This window comes from Polistes fuscatus, unplaced genomic scaffold (assembly GCF_010416935.1).
Source record: "Polistes fuscatus isolate 324 unplaced genomic scaffold, CU_Pfus_HIC Scaffold2, whole genome shotgun sequence".
NCBI lineage: Eukaryota > Metazoa > Arthropoda > Insecta > Hymenoptera > Vespidae > Polistes > Polistes fuscatus.
In genome coordinates this window covers 17,274,951-17,302,625 of record NW_025113096.1, presented here as the reverse complement: position 1 = coordinate 17,302,625, position 27,675 = coordinate 17,274,951, and the positions used below count along the sequence as shown (strand labels likewise).

General features: G+C 29.7%; 1 protein-coding gene across 1 annotated transcript in view; it reads left to right on the top strand.

Annotated features, from left to right (window-relative positions):
* The window catches only part of LOC122516498 (division abnormally delayed protein), a gene marked incomplete in the record, with an annotated part of 90,732 nt that extends 63,888 nt beyond the window's left edge, over positions 1–26,844 (top strand). The window contains 4 exon segments of the mRNA XM_043634359.1: positions 2,005–2,297; positions 22,756–22,897; positions 25,259–25,457; positions 26,482–26,844. Of these exon segments, the coding sequence (XP_043490294.1) occupies positions 2,005–2,297; positions 22,756–22,897; positions 25,259–25,457; positions 26,482–26,588 (741 nt within the window).
* Positions 26,845–27,675: the final 831 nt, after the last annotated feature.

Sequence of the window (27,675 nt, the reverse complement as noted above, 5' to 3'; positions counted from 1 at the left end):
AAAGTTTTTAACTAGGTCAAAACATTTGTTGAAATAATTATACAAATTATACGCAGCAATTTATTTTCAAGGAATTATACTATCAGCTTATGACAAATTTTGGAAGAAAAAATAAAAAACATTTTTGATTTATATAGAACATTATTCTATATTGTTAAGGAATTGTAAAAAGAGAAAAACGTAATTGATTTTTAATGATTATCTTGTAATTTTTGTTACAACCGTATAAATGTTTTTATTCGTATTATTATTCAAAAACGATATAAAAAAAAAGAATAACAATTGATTTAAATAAAAGATTTGTAAAAGAATTTGCGTATAAGAGCGTATGAATGTTTAGGCGTATAATTATTACGATTAAAAAAAAAGGAAATTAACAGTAATCCGATTTTTGAAAAAAATTATTTCACAAACTTTTGATAAAACGTGCACGAATAATATATAATATACGCCTAAATATCGTCGTAATATAAAAGACAAATCGATAGAAAAATAAAATCGATTTATTAATGAAATTTTTTATACTCGCGTATAAAGTAATTTTATTGACTTGAAAAAAATTGAATTATTCTGAAACGACAGAACAAACGCACACGAACTTTTGGTTCACCCTAATAAAAAAAAAAAAGAGAAAAAAAAACAACATCATGCAAGACGATTATAAAATTGAACTTTTGTAGAGAAACTTTTGTATTTCGTCCATTATCATAATACGTCTCCGTACACGTTGTACGTGGGTATTATTATTATTATTAGTGCGAATGTGTGTTATGGTGGTATCATCATACGTTTCACCAATTAAAAGATAATCTTCTAATCCTGCTCGTTCGAGAGACACGGAGGCGGAACCAAGCTTATATTATCGTCGTCGTAGTAGTCATCCGTTTATTCATAGAGGAGGAACGCCGGGTCAAGGGTATAATCCGTCTCCTCCTTATTCGTCCTCCCTTGAGAGCCGAAGGTTAAACGAAAAGCATGTACTATGAGAGAACAGTATAGATGTATAGATAGGTTAAAAGAGAGAGAGAGAGAGGGAGGGAAGGAAAGAAAGAAATAAACGAAGACAAGGAACAACATTTACACGCCCACAAGTTCCATCTTAATTACTTTATATCTCTCTCCCCCTTTCCCCCACCTCCACCCCCACTTACAAGCACGGTTTTACGATTAACTTTTCTTATTTAAAACTCTTCTCGAATCTTCATCTCGAACGTTCGTATTTGATTAGCACCGGTCACATCAGTGTGGTATTTTTAAATCATTACGTATAAATATACATATATGGGATATACTGAGGAATTTTATTTCTTTGTGTGGGTGTTTATTTTTTATTTTATTTATTCTTTATTTTTCTTTTTGATTTTATACTTTCTTTGTCACCGCTATTTTATGTTTATTCAATTTATGATAATATGGAGACGTTTTAAATATTATTTATTTATTTATTAATAAAGAAGGATAACACACGTTTAGTTAAAATTAGACGTATAGATCGGATTATTTTTAAACATAAATATACATTAATTTAAATTTATATATGTATTTGTGTTATTTATATATTATTATGTTAATTTAATGATTTGGTATTGATCGGAGGAGACATGAATGCGTGGATAGAAGAGCAAAGGGTTAACTGCAAGAAACTCCAAACGCACGATAATTAATTCAATATATATATATATATATATATATATATATATATATAGATAAATATTAATATAATATTTATATGAAATAATATATTAGTATAATCATTTGATTATATTTAACCATATTTTATATCGCAAATATTAAAAGTTTATTTAAAACTGAAAATATTAGACAAAGTTATTAGAAAAAAGAAATTTAGAAATTCGCGAACTGTAACATAACCAAATCAATAATGAATATTTTTAACATTCATTAGTTAACTATTTAAAAATGATTATTATTAAACGAATGTATTGTTAATTGATTGAATTATTTGGAGATTAGATTTAACGAATAAGAAACGTTGGTTTACAGGTGCGAAAAGTGTGCGGTCGTTCGGATGTCGAAACACCGTCCGAAACCAGTGGAATAGCACCAGATGCAGTTGAGAGGTCATCCGAAGCAAGTCTAGAGATGCACGCAGCTGCACCACCACCTTCATCGTCCTCATCAACAACGCACAGAACACTACCTAACAAGTTGCACACACAACTGGGAAATTTCTTGGCCAGTGTAGCAAGCTCTCGCACCTTCTATGGCACCCTTGCTGATACTATTTGCGAGGATCATCCTGATAAAGGTTGCTGGAACGGTGAACGAGTTGGAGAGTGAGTAACTAGTATTTCCAAAAATTTATTTATCTTTCTAGTAAATAAATTAAATAAATTTTATTTATAGAGATTATATTTAATTGAATAAATAAATAGAGATAATAAATTTAATTTATAGAGATAATATGAAATATATTATCTCGTATCTTAAATCATCTCGTATTATTATCATTTTACGTAAAACTTTTGTTGGGGAAAAATTTAATTACGTAATGTTCTTAATTCTTTTTTTTCTTTTCTTTTTCCAATTTTTGATATTTCTCAATTATCGAGCAATATTTCGAAAATTATTATTATTATTAAATTTAATCAATTAGGTCTTTTATCTTAAATCGTTAGAATTAGTTTCTTTCTGTTGAAATTTTTGAAAAATTCCAATTATGTTCTTAATTTGTTATTATAGACTGATATAGCTTTGTTTCTGTTTTTTGTTTTTTTAATTTAAGTCACATACATTTATGGATATTTTGAAAATAATTAATATTACAATTTTCTAACACAAAATTATTTTCAACCATTCTTGCTACTCATTTATATTACTAACAGTTATTCAAAAATTTAAAAGCAAAAAGACAAAGAAAAAAAATTAAAAATAATAAAATAGTCGTCGCAACGATGAATTTCATTGAACAAATTTGAAAATTCGACGCAACCCTGGTGCAATTGATTCAAACTTATACGACATTATAAATGATTAAAAATATTATTCACAATTAGATACATGAAACATACTTTATTTATTTTCTTATTAATTACACATGTTTAGTATAGACTGTTATTAAAACGAACCACGACGTCATCTGTCCTCGATAAAGAAACGGACGTTTGAAGGGTAAATAAAAAAAGAAAAGAATACATGAAATAATGAAGTATTTATATACACATATGTGTGTATGTATATATATATATATATATATATATATAAACATTTTACTTACGTATATACACGTGCTCGGAAAACGTTCTTCGTTGATGACTCGATTGTCGACCAATATGTACTTCTCTCTCGTTATTAATTCGCTGCATTTTCCTTGCAGCCGTTCTCGTTTTGTTGCTACGACAATGATGACTATAATTCGTTGACATAATATCGCACCTGCTCGATAACGAACGAGTAACACAATAAAAGACGTCAGAATGAAACGATACGTGTTCGATAATACTAAAAACTTCCACACGGTTAATTGTTTATCTTTAGCGTATTGTTCATTTTCAAATGTTACATATTATGATTAGATGATTAAGTATTATCAAGTATGTGTTTTTATAACAATTCTTGAAAATGCATAACTTTCTTGTTTTCATTTTTCATTGTATTATTAATACAAACTACAGGATATAATATATCATTTTTTTTTAAATTATTCTAATCATTTTTCTGTATTATTTTTTATTCTTTTCTTTTTAATTAAATGAATTATTACAAAAAATTATTTCTAATTGTTTATCTTTAGCGTGTTGTTCATTTTCAAATGTTCAATATTATGATTGAATGATTAAGTATTATCAAGTGTGTTTTTTATAAAAATTCTTGGAAATGCATAACTTTCTTGTTTTCATTTTTCATTATATTATTAATACAAATTACGATATAAAATATATATCATTTTTCCTTTTTTAATTATTCTAATCATTTTTCTGTATTATTGTTTGTTTTTTCTTTTTTTATTAAATGAATTATTACAAAAAATTATTTCTAATTGTTTATCTTTAACGTGTTGTTCATTTTCAGATGTTTAATATTATGATTGGATGATTAAGTATTATCAAGTGTGTTTTTTTATAACAATTCTTGAAAATGCATAACTTTCTTGTTTTCATTTTTCATTGTATTATAAATACAAACTACAATATGTATATATAATATATCATTTTTTTTTAAATTATTCTAATCATTTTTCTATATTATTTGTGGTTCTTTTTTTTTTAATTAAATGAATTATTACAAGAAATTATTTCTAAGATAGTGATAATAATTGTTTTTCTGTATTCTTATTTTTTTTTTTAAAGTATTTAACAATTCACTGAAAATAGATAGGAATTTAATGCAGTTCTTCCATTATAATAGTAAGTTCGTTAAAACGTTTCACCGCGAATACGAAGAAGACGAGTATCGCTAGTCTCGTGAGAGTATTATTTCAGTATCAAAAGCGTGCAAATGTGTCGTATTTATGAAAACGCGAATACAACAATCTTGAATATGGAGATAGTAAATTTCAAAAAATAAAAAATAAAGAGAAAGAAAGAAAAAAAAGGAGGAGACTACGCATATTGTTGCAGAAAAAAGAGAGCTCGGTTACGTAGTACAAGCGTTGGATGCAAAATTCGTGAATCGAAACGATGCATTTTTTAATATGTAGACGAGAGAAAGCCTGAGGACTTTCACAGCGTGAAAAAAAAGAAAAAAAAGTATGACAAAGAATATATGATGCATATATATGTACTGCTCCAGCCAAAAGTTACTACAAATTTTTAGTTTTATGATCTACAAAAAAAATTACAACGTGACTGAAAGTTCAAAGTTTTATCCTGATTTTGTAACACGTTGTAGTTTTGCAATTTGATATGAAATACAAAAATTATATTTAAAAATGTCGACTAATAGTAATTTGCATTTTTTTCCTTTCGATATAAGTTTGCAGTTAAATTATCTAGAAAGAAAACAAAAAATCAAAACTTATATTATAAATATTTCGGTGAAAAATAATTTTTATCTTCAACATACAATTGCAAGTTTGTAGTTTTACGATATAGAAACAAATAAAAACGTTGGGTTAGAAAATTTGAAGAAAAATTCTATTAAAAATCATTTAAATCTTAGTTCTCTTTTAATTCTCCAATCAAAAGATGAAATGTTAGTTTTAAAATCAAAACTTTCGTAAAGGAATAAATTACATTTGTAAGATTTGAGTATGGTAGTAGTATTAATACCATCTAAAACCAAAAAAATTAGCTTGGAAAATGTCTCGAAAAAGAATCATCGATTTTTCAAATTACTTTATGAACTTTTAACTTACATATCCTAATATTCAGAATAAAGTTACATACATACATATATATATATATTATTATATATAATATATTACGAACGAAATCTTAAAAAATGATTAATTATCTATTAAATAAAAATTATAAATATTACATTTTTTTATGAAACAAATTATCGAATAATTGATTATAAATCTTAAAAATATAATAATGTATAATATATCATAATTAAAATGTATCTTCGGCATAGTTGCTAATAACTTATTTTACAAAAAATAAAGAAAAAGAAATGAAAAAAGAAGAGAAACAAAAAGAAAAACGCAAGAAAAGCAGAACGAAAGGGGAAAAGTAGTGAGATAGATATAATACAAGAAGGAAGTTAGAATTAATAGTCAGAGGTCACAAGCCAAGCTTTATATCGCAACTTTAAAGTTTTCTACAATGATCCATCCCCTCACGACTAGGACGACCGACTTTTTGGTTGTCGCAATTTCGTCTAATTTTTCTCTCTCTTTTTCTCTCTCAACGTTTGAAAACTTGCCACATAAATCAACCTACTAAAACAAAAAGAAAAAAACCACCACTCTTTCGTTTTCAAAACTTTCTCGTACCAATACACATTTAAAAAGATATTTACTTCCCCTTTGACGAGCTTTCCTAATGATACTTAATTACGCAATATTTTCCTTCAATACATTTTTATCTATTTATCTATCTATCTATCTATCTATCTATCTCTCTCCTTTTTCTCATTTTTTTCTTTTTTTATCTTTTCGTCCCCATCAAATATTTTAAGCAAACGTTCCAACATTTAAAAGCAAGTCAAAGTATAGAAGAAGCAGAAGAAGAAGAAAAAGAAGAAAAGAAAGGAAAAAATAAAATGAAAAAGAAACATTTAGCAACGATATCAGAATGGAACATCCGAGGTAAAATTAAATATCTTAGTTAGAGAAGTATAAATAAAGATAGTTCCTTCTCTACAACGAGAAAGAGAGAGAGAAAGATAGAAAATAGTTTGCAAAGATAAAGATCGGAATGTGTACGATTGTGAAAAAAAAAGTTAAAAAAATGGGAAAAAGAGAGGAAAATAGTATCATCTAGCTCGCCATTTTGTATTTTTTAAACAGAGCGATACATCGTTTACGGTCACGAATTCGAATAATTAATTCTTTCAATGCAATGAAAGTATTAATTGTGTTAGTATTCGTTTAATATTTTTAACGAACACGTAGACACTTATATATGAACTCTTATATACACATAATTAATAATAATAATATTATTTATTAATTATTAATAATATTATAATAATAATATTCTAACTAATACACGTATTAACTATAAATACGCATGCGCATATATGAGCCTACACATAGATAAATTAATACATCCGAAAAGTTTCATAATTTTCCTATACTGACATGTGTGTGAGTTTTACGTGGAGAATTTTATATTTTTATTTTTAACGTTATTCCATTGTACAATAACGAGACTCAATTTGCAAAAGATTTATATTAAAATAGTATGAAATAAAAAATAATTGTTTATAAAAACTTATGAAAGCGCAAAAGATACTCCAAGGACGAACGACCTAATTCATATATTTCTTAAATACTTAAACCAGTGATCTTCAAACTACGTTTCACAAAACCTTTCCAACGAGTTCTACAAATTGTTGTTTGCACATACATAATTGAATCTTTTATTTTGAAAGTGTTTCAAGTCCATTTTTATTTATAATTAGTTAACATTTAATATCTTCAAAAATACCAATATTTTGTTCAAAACAAAATTAAAAGAAATTAACGTTAACGATCCATAATGAAATTTATATTTAAATCCATATATATATATATATATATATATATATATATATATATATAATATATTATTTTAGTCAAATTACAATATTGGATAAAAGTTAATATAATATAAACATTGCCAAATAAATTCGACGCGATTAATTTATATATATTTTTTTTTTTTTAATTGACTACTAATACGCTAATCTTTAATTTTCTCGTAACAATCAACAAATAAATTTGCAGCATCTTTGTTAACACTTTGCCGTCCGGCGACACCACAGTGGTGACGTGCGCAAACTGGTGGCCAACGGCCGGCGACACCACAGTGGTGTTGTGAGCACAGTATCGCTTGGGGTCGGAGACAACACTTAAGTGTCTTTAGCTTTCTGCTGGTGTTCGAAACGATCGCATTTTATTTTCATATTTAAAAAAATTCATGAGAAAACGTCGAAATTTCGACCATCATATCGGGCTATTACTTCCAAGAACGGCCGATCGTAAGCGAAGTAATCCGAAGTATAAGCGCTGCCGGCGCCAAGCGAAGAAATTTTTTCGAAACGCCCGGACGTCAAAGTGTTAAAATAAACGTTTGTTCCACATATATTATATATGTGCCCATAATTATGAAAGTGGTCTAATTGTAAGTAAAAATTAAAAAAAAAATGAGTTTATTAGTTATTTCACACCACATTATTTTAAACTAAATTTTAAACTAAAAAATTCAATGTAAATTTCACGATATTGTCAAAAATGAACCGTTAGATAATGTTTGTTATTTCAATACTATATAAAATTCATTTAATATTCAAATGTAATCCTTTAAATATCTCGAAGCAAGAAATATATATGACTCAGACCACTTTCATAATTATGGACACATATATATGTTTAATAAATTTTAAAACTGCTCATATATATAATATACATTACATATATATTATTAATATCATTTGTCATGTTACCGTATAAAACTGGGTTACGTTAAATATTTTTCCACTTATAAGGGTTGTGAACCGTGAACCAACAAAAATTTGAAGACCACTGGCGTAAAAAGGAAACATACTTGCTTACATATGTAGGACAAGTAAAGCTTATAGAAAAAGAGAAAAGTGTGTGTATGTGTGTGTCCCTCTCTCTCTCTCTCTCTCTCACATTGCGACATCGTGACCTCGTATCTTCGAGACGAAGAAGCATTTGGCTACATTCGAGATCGGTGCGACGTAGTGGCGCCCATTTCCTCTTCTTGCCAGACTCTTTGGCGGCTTGGCGTCCCACGGGCTACGTTCGACCTCTTCTCCCACTTTACTAACTCATAAACACACACACACACACACACACACGGAGTAGATATACGTACTATCGCACAACAAACTATCATTCGCCATTTGCTAGATTTTATGTATGTCTGTATGTGTATATGTGTGTGTGTATGTGTAGTATTATACTTACGTAGATCATGTCTGTTAGCACTTGCAACAATCGGAACGGTTGCGCATAGGAAACGAGGTCACCTAATTAAATATATGTCAAGAGACCTTCGTGAAGTATCCCACAATAAATATTTTAGATTTATTTTTATTTCTATGTAAAAGCTTTTTTGTGAATGTCAAGTACGTATACTTGTATGACAGGTTGTACGTTACGTGTCATTTATTTGTATATTTGTTTGATTTTTTTTTCTTTTTTTAATTATGTCGTCATAAATGATATTTGGACAGCAGTTGGTCCATAATTTAGGAAATTAATATTTTCTGATTATATGTTGCATATATGTATATATATTATGGATGAGATGATATCAATAAAATTATTTATTATTAATTAATGAAATATTTGATGAATTCTTTGTTTACTCTATTTAGTCGTTATTAAATGATTTGACAGTTTGTTCATAATTTAAGGAAATTAATATTAAATATTAATAATAAAAAATAAAAATAATAAATAATAATATTAATAATATTATTAATTTTACTGAATATACGCGTAATTATTTAATATAATATTTATTAATTGCATAATACTAATATTTTTTTTCTAAATAATAATATGCACGAATACGTTGTATTTAATCTTTTATATAAATTGGAAAGAGAAGAGAGAGAAGAAAGAGATTGAACTGGTATAGAAACTTTTTTAATAATATTTCTCATATTAATTAATACGTGTGTTTGTTATTTTTTTTTTCTTTTCATATATATTAATTCTCTAATTAAAATTTGATTTCATTTGCCTTCCAAGAAAGCCAAACTAACGCATCGATTATCGATAACAATCATCGTTGGCGCCACATCGTTTTACGACTGATCGTCGTTGATTCGTACAATCTGTGAGCGATACGTTCACACAGATTAGTATTCGTTTGACCTTACGAACCAAACCGACAGATGTAATATATGCGGAAGAGATATTGCCTGGTAAAAAAAAAATAGAAAGATTGAGAGAGAGTAAGCTTGCTTCTTTTTTCTTTTTTTATTTTATTTGATTTTACATTCATTTAATTAATAATTCTTCCTTTTGATTAATAAATTCTCTCTCGAACTCACTCGGAACTGGCTTCCTAAAAAAAAGAAGAAGAAGAAGAAAAAAAAAGTAAACAAAAAAAAAAGAAAAACCGTTTCTTTTCGTTAATATTCCGTTTGTATCCTAACCCCCTCCCCCGTCCCCACTACCACCCATTATTCTTTTTTTTCTTCTTCTTGCATTCCCCGTTCCTTCCCCACCTTCTCGTTTCATTCCTCCCCTTTTTTTACTTTCACGTAATATCATTCGCATACATCCTATATTCCCTGTCTACCTTGTCATTTAATATTTCCAACATGGTTCCCACTTGTTCTTAACTCTACCTATTGAATTTTAACCCCACAATTTCACTTCCGATGATTTCTTATTTAATCTCTATTTTGACTCTTATTTTATTATATAATATATAATAAAGTTTGTGATTATGTATAACAACGATCTAATATTACACGTATTTTTTTGTATTCCTCGTATAACGTTTTTTTTTATCTATAATTCACGATCAGGATTGAGATAACTATATTGTATTATATAAAATGGTGGATATAAATTTCTATGAGTATTTATGATTAGAAATAAACGATTAGAAAAATTGTTTATTTTGTTGTACAAGGTTTGTAGAAAATTCGTAGCATATGGAAATAAACGTGTTGCTTTAAAACAACGTTATAAGTATAACAATTGTTTATACCGCGCAAAGAAGGAGGGTGGGAGGGAGGGAATGGGTGCGTCGAAAAAATGTTTTTAATCAATATCTACAAATATAATCCAAGACGTTTTATTACGATTTTTATTATTTTTTAGAAAAATACGATAATATTTGTTCTTAACGATGGTTGAAATGTTTTTCATTACGATTACACAATAATAATTTGAGAAGAATACATTTTTCCTTTTAAGATATTATTTAATTATCTTTCGGTATCATTTAATTGATATTGAATATATAAAAGAATGTAATTTTAATTAAAATCTTTTTCTTTTCTTTTTAATTTTAAACCAATCAAAATTGTTTAGCCGGTTTTATTGGGGAAAAAATATTTCCGAATAATTGTTCGCAGTAGTAAAAGAAAAACCGGAGTAAGGGGAATAAGAAAGGGAGGGGGTAGGAGGAGGAGGTAGGAGGAGGGGGTAGTGAATGAGAGAACCTTCGAGCGCTTCTTTGAACCTCGATTACCGACTTACATTCAATAAACGTCATTACAACGAACACGCCGCTGTGGTACGGCCAATTTTCCATGATTACTAAATTGCAAATAAAGGAGAACGCATAACAGATAACGATCCTTTCTCCCCACCCAAATACCTCCCTTTCTGTTACGGCACTGGTGTTCCCAATACCAGCTCGCTCTCTTTTTCATCGTAGTATTAAGATTATACTCGCGATGATACACATTTTGTAAGAAAATAATTTAATAACAAAATTATTATTATTATTATATTATTATTATTTATTCGAATAAAAGAAAGAAATAATTTGTTTGACAATTGTGTCGAGTGGTCAATAGTTTTTTTTTCAATATTTCAATTTAATACAATTTCATAGATTTTTAATAAATTTGTATAAGTAACAGAAATTGTTATTTTAAAAGATTTCACTTTCGAATGTCGTTCAAAGCAGTTGCTTCTTTAATTCTTTTGTTTCAATTATTAAATTAATTTTGAACATATATTTAGAATTCATGAAACAGTAGTATGTTGTATAAAATTCTTAGAAATACGTATCTTGTCGGGATGTCATTTTTAATAAAAAAATTAATATAAACAATTATTTATCAATAACAAAATTGTAATATTTTTTTTTATACGTTTCAACATCGTAACACAATAATTACTTAAATCATTCAAATTTATTAAATATTCAAATAAATGACACAATATTAGACCACACTCATTATCACCATAATTAATATAATTTATCACAATCTTAAAAAAAAAAAGTTATTTTCCAAATGTACGTACGACATAAGAAACTATAATAATCGTTTAGTATTATTAAAAAATATCAATAAATAAATACGAATAAGAAATATTGAAAATAATTATTATGGAATTTTATTTTTGTATTAAAAAAAGCAAACATTTCACGTCGACAAAAGTAAGATAATTAAAGATTATTTATTATTATCTTTTGTATTCCATTCATGGGCATTTATGACATTGAAGAAGAAGAAAAAGAAGACGAAAAAGAGGAGGAGGAGGGAATAAACGATAATGACAAACTTTAAAGCTAGAATTTCGAATGACACGGTACACCGTTGAAAGAAGAAATAAGAGGAAGGGAAGAAACGTAATAAATCACTTCTACCATAATATATTTCTTTGGCAGCCCGAGGAATAGTAGAACGTAACACTCGAAACAGTATTTCACGATTTCGCTCCCGCTGTTCTCGCACCCTCTCCTCTTCCTCCCCCGCCCTTTCCACCCCATTCCCCCTTTTCCCACCTTTTCCTTCTGCCAAGTATACAACAACTTTCTTCCCTTTGGAAAAAGAGGCTGGTACAATCTTGAATTTCTACCATAAATTCGTGTACTAAGAGAGTAAGCAGCCCTCGTTCACCAATGCTCGGCATACTTTTCTTCGAGTATATTAAATGATTCGTTGTACATTAGATAATTGGAAAAATTATAATACAATTTATAAAGCTTTTCTCAAATCTTTAAAGTTTTAGAGATCGAATTACTTTTTTTTGTTGACTTTTTTTTGTTACTACACTCCGTCTTTCGTTTTACGATTTAACAAAATAAATTGGCCCGTTGATGAATTTGGAATAAAAAAATTATATGAAATACGAAAAGGAAAAAGAATATAAATTGAAAAAAAGGTTTTTGTAATACACTTTATACAGATAGATATGAAAAATATTGCGGTATTGTCAATAAGTAAGTATTGTCATCATTTTGTATAAACAATAAACAATTTACTCTATTGTATTTTTTGTTTTTTAGTATAAAATACAAAAGATTACTTTTTTTATGAAAGAATACTGCAAAATAAACACAAATAGACAAACAACGATGTTGGACAAACAATCAGAGTTCAAACGGGTTAAATAATATTATAATAAATGTAACATATTATTTATTTAAATAGAAATTAGTAAAAAATTTCAATAACAGCACACATACACACTTACTGACCGATCCAATTAAAAAAAAAATTTAAAAAAATTGCTACCTATATATTATAACGACAAATTAGAAAATTGCAAAATTGAAGGAAAAAGAAGTTTAAAAAACGTTCAAAGCGAAATTAGAAAATTATTCCAATTTTCTTATCATTCTTTATCTTGTTGTCGTCTTTATCTTTCGTTAATCTTTTTTTTCTTTTTCTTTTAACATCGTACATGTAAATTGCCGTATAAACTTGTATATTTTGCATAAAAACGTGTTATATTAATATTTAAAACTTGGATCGATCTAATCAAACGTGTTCAAAGTGGAAATTGGTATATTAGAATGAAAATTCACGTAAGAGTAGTGTCGCATTTAAACGTAGGATGATGACGTAGGAGAAGACGTATTAGAATAGTAGCGCAAATTCTTCATCCCGTTAAGGGAAAATTGGTTCTCTCGATCGTCATTCTGGTTACTCTATATAACATAGAAGCAGAGTGTGTCCTACTTCTCTTCGATCCTCCGCACCGAGCTAAAACCACTTTACCCGATAATTCATTCATCCTCCAATTATTTCGATCGTTCTCTACGTTCCACCTCCTTCAAGAAATTCTATAGCTTTAGTATACCAGAAACTCCTCGTCAATTTTCTCTTAAGAACAGAAAGAGAAGAGAAGAGAGAGAGAGAGAGAGGGAAAGAGATTCTGGATCCTTTCTAAAACGTCCCCTAAGAAGGAGGAAGGAACCCCTTTTGCTAAAAAGGGAAAAGCAGAACGGTGACACCTTTCGCGAATTTCTTCTCACCCTCTTAAAACGTCTCTCGATATTTCTTCTTTCCCCATCATTCTCTCTATGTAATATATGTGTATGGATTTGTGTGTATTTGTATGTGTGTATGAATGTGTTCAGCAGTCCGTGTTCATCGGGAACCAAGAAATGTCCCCATGACAATGTCGGACCCCATACAAAGAGAATACTCGACTCGTAAATCTCGTAGGGTGGGGAAGGGAGAAAAGGGGTGGTTTACACCTATCTACCTATCACCCTTTTCTTTTTTCTTCTATTTTCTTGTTTTTTTTCTTTTTCCTTTCCGCATCCTCTCGCACAAATTATGTTTGCATCCGAACGAATGAAACGTATGAAGAAAGAACCACGAGCTGAAGAAAGATCGAATTAAATTAGCTCGGATCGATGTTAGATAGTACAGAAGTACTTGTATAGTTGATAGTAGTAATGTGATAGTGGTAGTGGTAGTTGTAGTTGTAGTAGTGTATGATTGGAGGAGACGGTGGTTTCACTTTACCCCCGATTGGCTATAGGAGGATTCAATCGAGGCTTCCTTTTGGTCGGATCGAATCTCATTTAGATTTTCACCCTAAGATATACTGTACGTGGTCTGATAGGACCTTCTGGAGCTTCTCTTGCCACGCGAACAAACACCATCGAGGTATATCGCTGATATGTTACGGGTTTTATTCTGTAAAATGATCAATTGAAATTTATACTTCTATCTATTGCATAGATAAACTCTAATTACATATTCAACAACCATTTATAACATTTATCTTTTTTTTTCTTTTTTAATATAATATTCATTCATCATCTTGTGTTAAAAATATTAATTGAATAACCGAAAAGAAAAGAGTTTACGAGTGTGACGTTCCTTTTTTTTTTTTTTATTTGAGATAAATGCATAAATATAAATATAAACGATGTCTTTAATATTATTTATATATTTATTTAATTTATATGTTTATTTTTTTTTTTAATATTTTTAACGATTTGCTTATATTAAATATTAATTAGTTAAAATGTTATTAACGTATTGTCTTGTAGAATTGACTTTACAAAAAGAAAAAAATGAATACAATTATTTGAATGACTTATCAACAACGTTAATAAATCAAATTTTCTTAGAACAAAAATACATTTTTATCAATTGATTTATGAATCTTTCGACGTGTTTACACAAAAATTATACAAGATTATAATAATTTCTTATCAATTCGGTGTGAAAGAAACTTAAAGTTGCTACTGCTGCTGGGTATATCGTTGGTTTCGCAGCAAGCAGCGTTGATTAATAATTCTCGTTTATCTTAGGCTACCTACACACCGAATTCTATACTCTTATGTTAAACACACACTTATAAAATTTTTGGTTTATTATATTCTTTTCTTTTTTTTTTTTATAATCATTTTTAGGACAAATTAAGGTTATCGAGATCGCTGTTGGTTAATTAGGAAAGTGTCCTTAATTACCAGTTCCGATAATGGTCCCGAATATTTCCCATTTTATTACATCGTGTCAAAGGTCGTACCGATAGCAGAACTACGACGCCGACGCAATTTGTCACTTCAAAAAGGAGAGAGATAGAAAGAGTGTGTGTGTGTGTGTGTGAGAGAGAGAGAGAGTGAGACCGTTTCGTACATTTTCGCACGACCTAAAAAGGAAATGCTTGGCTAATTGTCTGCCTCGCGGCTTTCATTCGTGCAATTAATACCTGCCGACACGTTTAATTGAGAACGAAGTTCTAACTTTTCGCGTGAGTTCATTTGCTTTATATGAATTATAAACCAGCGAGAGGGAAATTTAAACCGCACGAGATGTTACTGATGCAAAATGACTATAATATTATCATATATATATTGATTTATTCAACTTACAAAATAGATTTTTATGTGTACGGTTTATAAGTCACAGAAGTATTCGTATAATCTATTTATCAATTTTATAAATGATTAATATTTCATTTTTGGATGGAATTTTTTCAAATTTTTATACGCAGAAATATACTTTAAGATTATTTCATTTTTGGAAAAATTGATATACATCAATTTTATTTTCAAAAGGCGTATTGTATCGTTAAAAATGTTGATTTTGATGTACATTATTTTTTAATTACTTTTGATATTCTGACGTATTTCATATATTTAATATGAATTTTATTCGTCTCTCTGCTTATATTAAAAAAATATTAATTAATTAAATTATTATTGAATTAATTAATTAAATTATATATATATATATATATACGAGGGTGAGGCTAGCAACCTATCCTCGGTAAAAACAATAAATGCGCTCCCGGAAATAGCAATAAAACAAAAAAAGCTATTATAACAGGACGAAGTCCTAATAAAAAGAAGAAGAAGAAGATTATTAAATGTTAATTGAAAATAATCATTATTTATACGTATTTAGACTCGTATACATGTATATATATATACTGTGAACAAAAAAATTCTTACGGTTATAATAAACAAATTTATTTATTCATATATTTATATGTTAATGAAAAATAAAAAGCATACGAGTATAAACAGTCTTTGTTCACACATCTCGAAACGCGTTAAATTAAATATTTTATTTATATTACAAAAATATACTTTGTATATAATATGTACGTTGTACCATAATTAGAAAACACACGTGTGTATGTACGTAAACATTTCCAAGCATCTTGAAAAAAAAAAAGAAAAAGAAAAAATATTCCTTCGGGTCATGTTTTAACAACTACTCGTTAAAAAGTAAAAAAAAATAAGAAGAAAAAAAAATATACATACTCGACGAATTGTATCAAGATTGTTATATATATACAGATCTCTAGTTATTCTAACGACAGAAATCTGTCACACTGTACGTGAGAAAAATAGAAAAAAAGTAAGTAAACGCGAACGTTTTATTATGATTCTACGATCGTTTATATGCTTCTTATATATGCACTTGCTGCTTTAAGTAAACACGATTCTAATCTTGATGATTTAAATCTCTAAAACCCAGAAGCAAGCAAGAAAGAAAGAAACAGAGAAACACACACACAGAGAAAGAGAGAGAGAAAGAGAAAGAAAATTACGACCAGGTGGAGGTTCACCAAAAGAATTCGATCCACTTTTGCGACATTTTATTAAAGACGAGTTTCAAAGAGAAGAGAACGAAAGGGTTCGGGGTGTGAGGGTGGGAGTGGGGAGGGGTGAAGAAAGAAGAACTGAAGAGAAAAGGTGGGATGGGATGGGGTGGGGTTTGGTTGGGTTGGTTTGGTCGGGTGTACCTTTAGTTAATGCGAACGTGCATCAGTCCCATTCAGTATGAAACTCGGCTGGTAGGTAGAATGAACAAACGTTAGAAGAAGAGAGAAGAGTTAGGAGGGTGAGCATTGTAACGATCCCACCGGCATTAAGCTCGGCGTTCAATGTTTTGTTTCGAGCGTGTACTCGAATCATAATGGCCCAATTATTCCCTACTGTTTTTCACCTATATATCCTCTATACGTAAGTATGTATATATAATTGGTTGTGTGTGTGTGTGTGTGAATGTGCGTGTTTAGTTATATACACTAGATCGGATCCTTGAGCTTTGTTACTTTGATGTTTTCTCGTTTAACGTTCTAATTTGTTTCTTATTGTAGTGTTAAGAGGATTTGAAAGATGAAAGAGAGGGAGAAAGACGGAAAGAGAAAGAGTGAAGGAGAGTGAAAGAGAGAGAGAAATGATATAAACGTTTTCATTGTCTTTGGTTTTTGTGTAGTGAAGAAATAAATAATAGAATTTGAAATAAATGTTCTGGTTATATATGTATACGGTTTTATAAATTTTTAGTTAAAAGTCGTACAGTTAAAATGATATGTACGGTGATAAATGACGTATATTTGATTTCATTCATCTCTCTCTCTCTCTCTCTCTCTCTCTCTCTCTCTCTACGTTCTTTTACTATAGAATTATTTTATATTAAATTATATAAATGTATTAATATTTGTTAAAATGGAAATAAATTGTATTAAAATATATTCTATAAAAATGTGTGTACGTGCGTTTACACGCGTAGAGAGATGATAAAATTTCAATCATTTTTTAAAGAGTCGAAATAAATAATAGTATAATATTATACATATTAAATATAAAAATGATATAGGATTTTTTATAAATTTAAAAACAATGTGTGATAAAGTAAGAAACATATAGATAGATTTAAATGACATATATATTTTTTTTTAACTACTTTTAAACTAATTTTACAATGAGATTAAAGAAGAAAAAAAAGAAGATATATATAACACGACTGTGTATAATTTAATTTTTTCAATACAATGTTTTTCGACAAAATGTTTAAATGTAATAAAATAGAATTTTGACGAATTCCTTGACTATTATTACAAACATAGATGATGATCATGATTATTAACAAACAAACAAACAAACTATATATATCGTCACGTCACGGTTAGTCCCGAATGAAGAAAAAAATAAGGATAATTTGTCTTCGCTTTTTTTTTGTCTTTTTGAAAATCAACGCCGGAATCACAGATCCTTTAATTCGTAGATTTCACCTGGATCCTTCGAAAATTCCCAAGACCCTTTTCCAATTACAAAAGCTTCCCAGGGATGAAATGAAATTAATCACGTGGTTTCTCTTCCCCTTTTCTCTCTCTCTCTCTCTCTCTCTCTCTTTCTTTTTCTCTCATCAATATTTTCTTCGCCATCTTCTGATCATGCATCATCTTTTCTTGAAAGTTCGTATTATATATGTGTATATAAATGTGTGTGTGTGTATATATGTATATATCTATATATATATATATGTCTGAACATTTTCGTGTAACAAATTCCTATTAACGAATCACTTTCAATACTTTTATTTATGTGTAAATAAAGAGACTGGCATCGTCTGACAAATGAATTATACACGCACGCATACACTCTGACACACGCACATACAAATGGGCGTATATATACGCACGTCTGCTGTCGTTTTCGCTATCTATTGAAATATTAATTCGTCTGCAAAGGGTCGGTCTTTCCATCACTAATATCGATTGACGCCTGACGTTTCGTTTATGGCTTCCTGCGCTTATATTTGTTTTTTTGTGTTTTTGCATACAAAATCACATCGTTATATTATTTCGAAGAATAAGAATTTAACTTCGCGTATATACACACAAATAATAATCAATTCATTTGATTAATATTTATTTAATATTTGTCGCAATATTTTTATAACGAACAAAATTAATTGTTAAAATTGTTTTATCAAAATTTATATTTATTTAAAAATATTAAATATTATATTATAAATATTAAATATATATTTATTTATTATTTAAAATTTATATTTTATTTTATTCGTTGGCTTCCATTTATTTATTTAATTATTAATAAACATTTAGGAATTATATTAAAACACGTTATACGAATCGATGATTGATAAATCGATCTAATAATAAATGAAACAGTCAAAATAATTCATTTGTTGTATAATTCGTAATAATTCAATCGCATTATAGCATCAGAACTACGCGATAGGTTTAAATTATTTTTCAAATTTAAAATATTAACAATTAAAGAGATCCCCTAGTATATTCGTAATATTTCAATAAATAGATTAAAATCTAAAACGATCGTAATCATTCTCTCAATCTATCTTAATTTAAATCATTGCGTATTCATTTTCATGACTCGTCTCTCTTCGTGAAAAATATATTATTATATTAACATTACGTGTATTCAATTCATCTTATTTCTAAACACAGATTAAGATAAAATAAAAGAAACAAAAAAAAAAAGAACTTGTAAGAAAAAAGCGATATTTTTGCACTTTTTTTTTCTCTCAAATGATTTCTTCTTCTCTTCTTTCTAAAGAAGATCGAACGAGAAGAAAATCAAAGACGAAGAAGAAATAGAAGAAGAAGAAGAAGAAGAAGAAGAAGAAGAAGATGAAGATGAAGAAAATGATGAAGAAGATGAAGAAAAAGAAGAAGAAGAAGAAGAAGGTCGTGTATACCATGAATGGGTAGCATTGAGGAAGATTCGCGATACTACTGCAAAAGTTTCCTTCCTCTCCTCTTTCCGAGCATACATATATCTTCTCCCTCAGCCTTTTTTCCTCCTCCTTTTTTCCGCCTTTTCGCTTAGAGAGAGATCAGGAAGAGAAGAGTCGGGAACTCGTTGATTAATCGACGATAAATGAGGCACCAAGCCAGAACACTACTCACACCAACATTATTACCACTACCACCATTCCATATACCAACAATATCACTCCCACTACCACCATTACATGCACCAATAACATCACCATCACCATCACCATCGCCAACACTATCCCTACCCCTATCCCTACCCCTATCCCTACCTCTATCCCTACCCCCACAATCATACTACAAACACCAATACCAGTACAACATACACTATCAACTAAAAGTTTGAAATCGTTCACTAATTTCCATTAAAATCTGATACACCGATAAAATTAGAAACGATTGATCGTTATTATTCTTATTATTATTATTATTATTATTATTATTATTATTATTATTATTATTATAAACTGTTAACAAGTTGAATTATCTTTTAAAAGATTTTCAGCATTATTTTTTTTTTATATCCATAATGCTTTCGTGTAATCAAAGGAAATTTTTTCGAATGAATTTTCTTACCACAGACAATTTAAACAATTTTTATAATAAACATAGAAAAATAAGTCGATTAGAAATACACGGATAATTAATTACCAGGGTGATTATAGAATATATCAGAGTGTCATTAAAGATACAGACGATGTTTTTCTTTATTTTTTTTTCTTTTGATGATTGAACAATTTACACAAAAATACGTGTCACTCGATCATAAAAATAATGCAAAATGTAAAACATAATTCTAAATCGGTTGCTCTAAAAGCATTTAATTTTGCCTTCAAAATATTTTGTTTTTCTGAAATTAAAAGAGCAATTTGAAAATGTTAAACAATAGTATAAATAAATACTCATAAGCACATCACATATATAAATCTATACACATACTTCTCATATGCACAAAAATACGTGCATTTATACACACAGGAATCACACATACTTAAGAATATATGTATGCACGTAGAAATCACAGATACGCATACATATACACGTATTCTATATAGGATACTAATAGGTATCAGCATACATGTGGATGTATACGTAAATAGGAATATACATAAGTATGATCGTATGTATTAGTGAAAGCACGTTCGTGTGACTTAATGAATGACTCGACCGTTCGTTGCTCGCACGCATCGCAGATTCAAAAGTCTTGATAGGAGAATCACCAAGGAGGGAATACGTTCGTTACTCTTTAAATAGCCATCAGTTTTTCTTTCCAGCTTTCTATCTTTGTCTCTGTCTCTTTTTCTTTTTCTTTCTCTCCCTCTCTCACACTCTCTCTCTCACACACATTCTTATTTTTCTATCGACAAAAAAATACGAGAAATTTCCTTAAATCTTTTTGCCTTTTTACATCACTTCGACCATTTTCTTCCATTAAAAAAAAAAAAAAAAGAGTTCGTTCAATCGTCTTCCGAATTAACTCGATTATTGCTACACTGGAATTTTTATCGAACAGTTTTACGTTTTTAACAAATTATTGTTTGAAACATTAATAATTGTATTCTTTGTTTTGTTTTGTTTTTTGTTTTCGAATTAATTTTCATACCAGCCTGAAAAATTTTCGGCAAACGAGTTATATAATTTTTCAAATGAAAATAACGATTCTGAGATCACTTTACGTTCATCGAAAATCCGAGTATCTGTTATTGATTTTATTCCATTTTCTTTTTTTTTTCGATTATAATAACATTTCACGTCGGTTCGTTTTGTAAATGAAAATTCTTTCGCTTTTTCTGTTTTTTTGTTTTCCTATCGAACACACATATAACAAGTTCGACGAATGATCAGAACGCATAAACGATAAGCTGAGAGACGTGTTCCGAGAAATACACAAGTTGAGTTTTACTCTCTTTTGTTCTGAACACCCCAACGCAACACCAGAGTACAACAAAAGATTACAACGAGCAGCCAATGAATCGGAACGGCTTTTCTCGCATCGTTTTTCTTCGAACGATTCTCCATCGTTACGATTCTCATAAATACCAGCAAGTAAACGAAGGAAGCTTGCTTGCTTGCTTGCTTGCTTGCTTGCTTGCTTGTTTCCTTCCTTCCTTCCTTAGTTGCCTCCTTTCGACACGCGTTGTTTTATCGACTAACGTTTGAAAGGTGTCTGAATCTTTTTTTGACGATTCAAACAAAAAAATGTACATCCCACTTTCTCAGAAATACTATTTTCGAAAATTACTATCGGTTGGGGAAGGGTGGCGAGGGTGAGAATGGGGGAAAGGGGTAAGGGCTAGTCGTTTAAAAAGTTTATACAAAAAAGAAAATGTCTGACAAATATCCCTGGAATAGTTTTTTGTTTCTCCTTAATGATGTAATAGAAAAATGTATAAAATGTAGAAAAAAAAAACTGGTGTGTGTACTTATGTACGCATGTAAGAAGTTATACTTCTTTGCCGTACCAAAACGAATATAACCTCAATAACCTCAACAATAACTTCAAAAAAAAACTTCAAAGAAAAAAAATAACTTAAAAAAAGAATAATTATTATTATATAAATATAAGAAAGAATAAAAAAAAGAAAAAGAAAATATCAAAATATAGATATCAGTGCACACTAAATATAAGAGAGATATATCGAATTACTTCACGCGTCAATAGCCATGGCGCGGTTACAGCATTATATTAGTTCTTGCTCGATCATTTAAGTAAAGCAGCGCTGAGTACGATTAGTATTTGGATGGGTGACCCGCTTGAGAAAAAAAGGGGAAGAAAAAAAGAAAGACAACTTCATGCCGTATACTTGAAATTGCTTTGCCTCGCGTCGGTAAATACCGACAAACTTCATGGTGTCGTTTTTCCAGACGCTCAGAACAAAATCACTCCCCATTACATTTTCCCCAACGCGCCAAAAGAAGTATAACTTCAAAAATGTTTAAATTTGTAATCCGACAATACTCCACAAAAATCTCAATAGAAAATTTCTAACTCCGTACCATTTATATAGATATATATACTCTAATCATATTGATGCACAATCGCAAGTTCAGTTAATCTATTCGATTAGCATAACGGCCTTCGTTGCCTATGAATTTCTCAAGTAGCAATAAGCATATCTGATCTATTTGAAATCTAACTCGTCCTAATGTCACTTGATTTGTCTGTTCAGATATTCGAAGACCGTGGTCGACTCCAGTTTAAGTGCTCAGAGATACAATCCAGAATTCACAGTGACAACGGTATCGTCAACGGCTTCCTACGGCAATACGAACACCAGCGTACTCATTGACCAATTGAGGCACATTAATCAGGTGAGTCCACAAAGTGTAATTCGTCGTCGGTTGGTTTAGTCTTGGGCAGCCTTGCCTCGTATTAAATACGAACACACCAGCGTATTCATTGACCAATTGAAGCACATTAATCAGGTGAGTCCATAAAGTGTAATTTGTCGGTCGGTTTAGCCTTGGCCAGCCTTGCCTCGGATTGAATCGTGCGGCTTACATCCTGTGTTTTCGTACCCGTACTCGTACAGGATCGACGTCCCGTGAAACTTACTTTTTTTCACCATACTTTTACCATCTTCCCCCTTTAGTCCTCGAATCTTTTCTCCTTTTTCTTCTTCTTCCTTTTTTTATTAGGAATTTGTCCTGTTATAATAGCTTTTTTTATTGCTATTTTTAGGAGCGATTTAATTGTTTTTACCGAGGGTAGGGTTTGCTAAGCCTCATCCTCGAACCCTCTCCTTTTTATCTGAACTTGGGACCAACTCTAGATGTTAACTAGGCTAAGTAGTCTTGGCGTCAACGGCCCACGGTATTCCTAAAAAAAGCGGTTCACCCATCCAAGTACTAACCGTGCCCAGCGCTGCTTGACTTAGTGATCGAACGGAAACTAGTGCTGTCAACGCGACACGGTAGAATCTTTTAGAATTAAGGTTTATCAATCCAAGGAATATGTTTTCTATAAGGAAGGAGTCCTGCTGTAATCTTCAAGTTTTAGTTACCTTAGCTTTTAATCACACTGTGGATTGATATGTTTTATAGTCTAGTCAAGTTCAACGCGTTCTCAATCAGTTACGAATTAGTACACTAAGACTTTGTACCGTCCATACAACTTATCTAATTATTTGAACTATTGGTTGACAGTTAAGTGATCGCGGATTTTGTCGATAAACAAATCACATTTAATTTCAATTGTTGATAGCAAAGATCAGGAATTTGATGAACGTGGAATTGTGACACTGCCCGAACGATGGCAAAAGGTCATCGACAAAAACGGACGGTATCTAATTGAATGAAGTTATATTTTTAAGCAGAGATTTGGAATTTTTCTTCATTTAAAATACGCAATCATTTAGTTGCGAACCCAATATAAAATTATTCTAGAGGGACAGTATTTGCTTCGTTATTTGATATTACCAATTGATCGGAAACTAAGAATATTTTCACATTTTAGCACATTCATTTAGTATATATCTAAAGTTGTTATAAAAACAATTCGCAATATATAGTTTTTATATTAAACGCAATTGATCGTGATTACGCAATTAGATAGAGGACATTAAAATATCATTGAAATAAACTTATTATTATTATTATTATTATTATTATTATTATTATTATTATTATTTGTAGAACGCGTATTGCATTGAAACGTTCGATGTTAAGAAGTAAAATTTGGCAAAGAGTTGCTCGTGCGTGATGTAGGTGCGAAAATATTGCGTGGGTGATATCGAGTATAGGACTGTTGTCGTTAACCTCGATCGTGCTCGACAGGTGAACGCAAAAAGACAACGGACAGGTGCCAGAATTGACTCAAAGTAAAATCAAGTATGACATTTCTTAACACTGCGTTTGGCTTATACGCCAACTCACGTTAATCATCTAATCGTTAGATTAGATGAACCAACCAACTAAGCCAACCACTGTTTGGATAAGACCAGATAAATCATTAACCATTTATGTCCTAGTTGTTGTTATTATTATTGTCGTTGTTGTCGACACTTTGTCCTATCGATTTTCGATCGATCGATAACTACAAAACGATATCACCTGTTCATTGAAGAAGATTAATGGATCTACTACGACCAGAAGATATAGATGATAACACATGTTACGTACCTCCGATCATTTATAATCTCAGATATTTTTGGATGATTATCTTTTCATTTTAGACTATCTTTAATGTTATTCGAATATGTATGTATTCTTTTTCCTTTTTTTTTCTTTTCCTAATAGAAAAATATAATTTGTTCAGACTGTAAGTTTCTAAATCTATACAAACTTTGGATCCACCTTCTATTAACAATGTTTTTAACACAAACTATTTGACTTATGTTAGAGTAATTCGAAAAAAAGAGTAAGGTCTGATAGAAGATCCAATCGTAAAGTTAGAAAAGAACACTTCGATAGGAATAAATTCATAGAACGCTAACCATGGAGTTTTAAATGAAATCGTATTATCGTTTTTAGTTTTCTTTCTTTTTTTTCTCTCTTTTGTGAATTCTAATCCTATTTTCTAGTTAATCCGACTTTGATAAATCGCAGGTCTGTTAAATTTACGGTTATATTCCCAGAGTATTTTCTGTTGATCCTTCTTTGTATACAATACATACACATACATACACATATGTATATATATATATAGTTTTGATTGTGTTTGGAATACCACAGATAGTGCAGTCGCAGTTGGCATTGGCACCGGACGGAGGAACTCCGCTTGCTGAAGAAGCTCACGATGGTTCCGGAAGTGGTGACAGACCTGGTTGGAGGAAAAAAGGTGACACCATGAATGACGATGACGAAGATTCGACGAATGACGATAGAGATGACGAAGAAACCTCTGGATCAGGAATGGGACCCACTACGCCAGGTAATTTATTATTAATTGTATTATATTCATTTTTCTTCAAATCTTTCAAATGATAGATATATCATTTTTTTGATAGGCCTCCCTGTTGGCTTAATTAATAGACTCGATTGTACATAATATAATATATGCATAATTCTCTTTGTTGTCTATCATTCCTAGACTATTTACTCTCTCTGACTTTGCTCACTTTTTTCAATTTTTATTTAACACGTTGAATGTCACGCATCATCCGCATGGTCGTGCAGTAGATTCTCGATAGTTGGTTGTTCAAATTTAAATATACAAAAATATAGTAACGTCTGCGGTCACTGGTGACGATCCTATTTCATTCAACATGTTCAATATTAAATGTATCAATTTTATCAAGAAATTACGTAGAGAAAAAATGTCGTTACGTGTCATGCAAATTTTACCACCTTGTAATTATAAAATTATTTTTTCATGTTCTAATATGTCATCATTTTCTTCAAACCTTTATAAAAACAATGATATTATTTAACAATTTATCAGTATCGATATTTACTCTAATTATATATTTTTATTATTGGTTGTTTTGAGGTCACCGATGACCTACACAGCAGTCAACATGTTAAATTGAAAAAGCTTCGTAGAAAATTATTGATTTTTAAAATTACTTCAAAACTTACGAAGAACTTACAGGCTAATGTATGTCAAAAATTTTTAAACTATTTTAAAAATCAATGAATATTTTCTCTTTTTAAATAAAAATTAAATGTATATATTAAAAATAAAAAAGAAAAAATGAATCACCTATAAAAAGTCTCTTGCGAAGGAGAGTAATCAATTGAAATGAAAAAAATCCTTCAACTTCGATGATTCGCACCGTGTATTAAAAAATATGAGAATTATATTTATTACTATTATTATTATTATTATTATTATTATTATTATTATTATTATTATTATTATTATTATTACTGTTATTTTCTATCGATTAAAAAAAAAAAAGAAAATTATTAATGAAAGATAATAGAAAGGATAAAAAAATGTTTTCGTGTTACAGATACATCGGTGAAGACCCACCAAGATTCAAACTCAAAAGTAGCCTCATCGAATATGCTGATGCCATCGTTGATGTTGATCCTCGTGTTCTGCATATTAGTCGCCTAAGAAAAAAGAAAAAGAAGGAAAGAAGGAAAAAAAGAAAGAAAGAAAGAAAGAAAGAAAGAAAGAAAGAAAGAATGAATAAAAAAAATATAAAAATCATTTCCTGTTTCCGAAAGAAGAACCTCCCCGATTGGTGTATCCGAACAAAACGATTTTCTCTTCCTCCTTTTCATCCTCGAGACAGTGAAGTCGGTTGAGGGGGAAAACACGAATAAAAGACGACGTGTTGTTTAACGCGCGATATACGCTTTTATTAAAATTTTCTTTTTGTTTTGCCCTATTCGTCCTAGTCGAGGACGAATCTTAGAATGGATTGGACGAAAAAAAAAGAAAAAAAAAATGAAAGAGAAATAAATTAGTGATTATTATTAGAAAATAAGACACAATATCTTTTCGACGAAATAATTTTATCGTTAAAGTGTCGGAGAGAGAAATAAAATAAAATAAAATAGAATAAAATAGAATAAAATAAAATAAAAACAACGTATCGTCGGTCAGTGTGTTAAAAAACTCAGGTCTCGAGGGTTATATTTAAAATAAACAAAATGAAAGAACATAAATAAATAAATATAGTTAAAAGGAAATTAATGGAAAACTAAACTCCGAAAACGAAATGAAATGAAATAAAATGAAATAAAACGAAACGAAATGAAACGAAATTAAGTGAAAAAAGTAGTGTAAAGAAAAAAAAAAACCCGAGTCGAGTTAGTGGCATTACTAAGCACGTACGTATTTAGAAAATTTAGTTGGCGAGTGTTTGCGAGGACATAGGAGTTTGAAACTTTGCCAGATGCAAAGCCAGACTATACGACGTCGAAAATCGTACGACGAGTTGCCGAAACGAGAAGTTACGAGAAGACCTTTCCGATAAAACTATTAGAAAATCACCGTCTGAGGGAGAAAAGGGAAAAAGAAAGAAAGAAAGAAAAAAAAAAGAAAAAGAAATGGCGAAAAATAGGATGGTGGTGGTAGTTGGTGGTTCTTTTGGAAGAACATTTCTCGTTTCTCACCACTTCTCTCGAAAATATTTTCTAACTTTTCCAATGCCTAATTTATCGCTTTTATATATATATGTCCTTGACAAATAGGG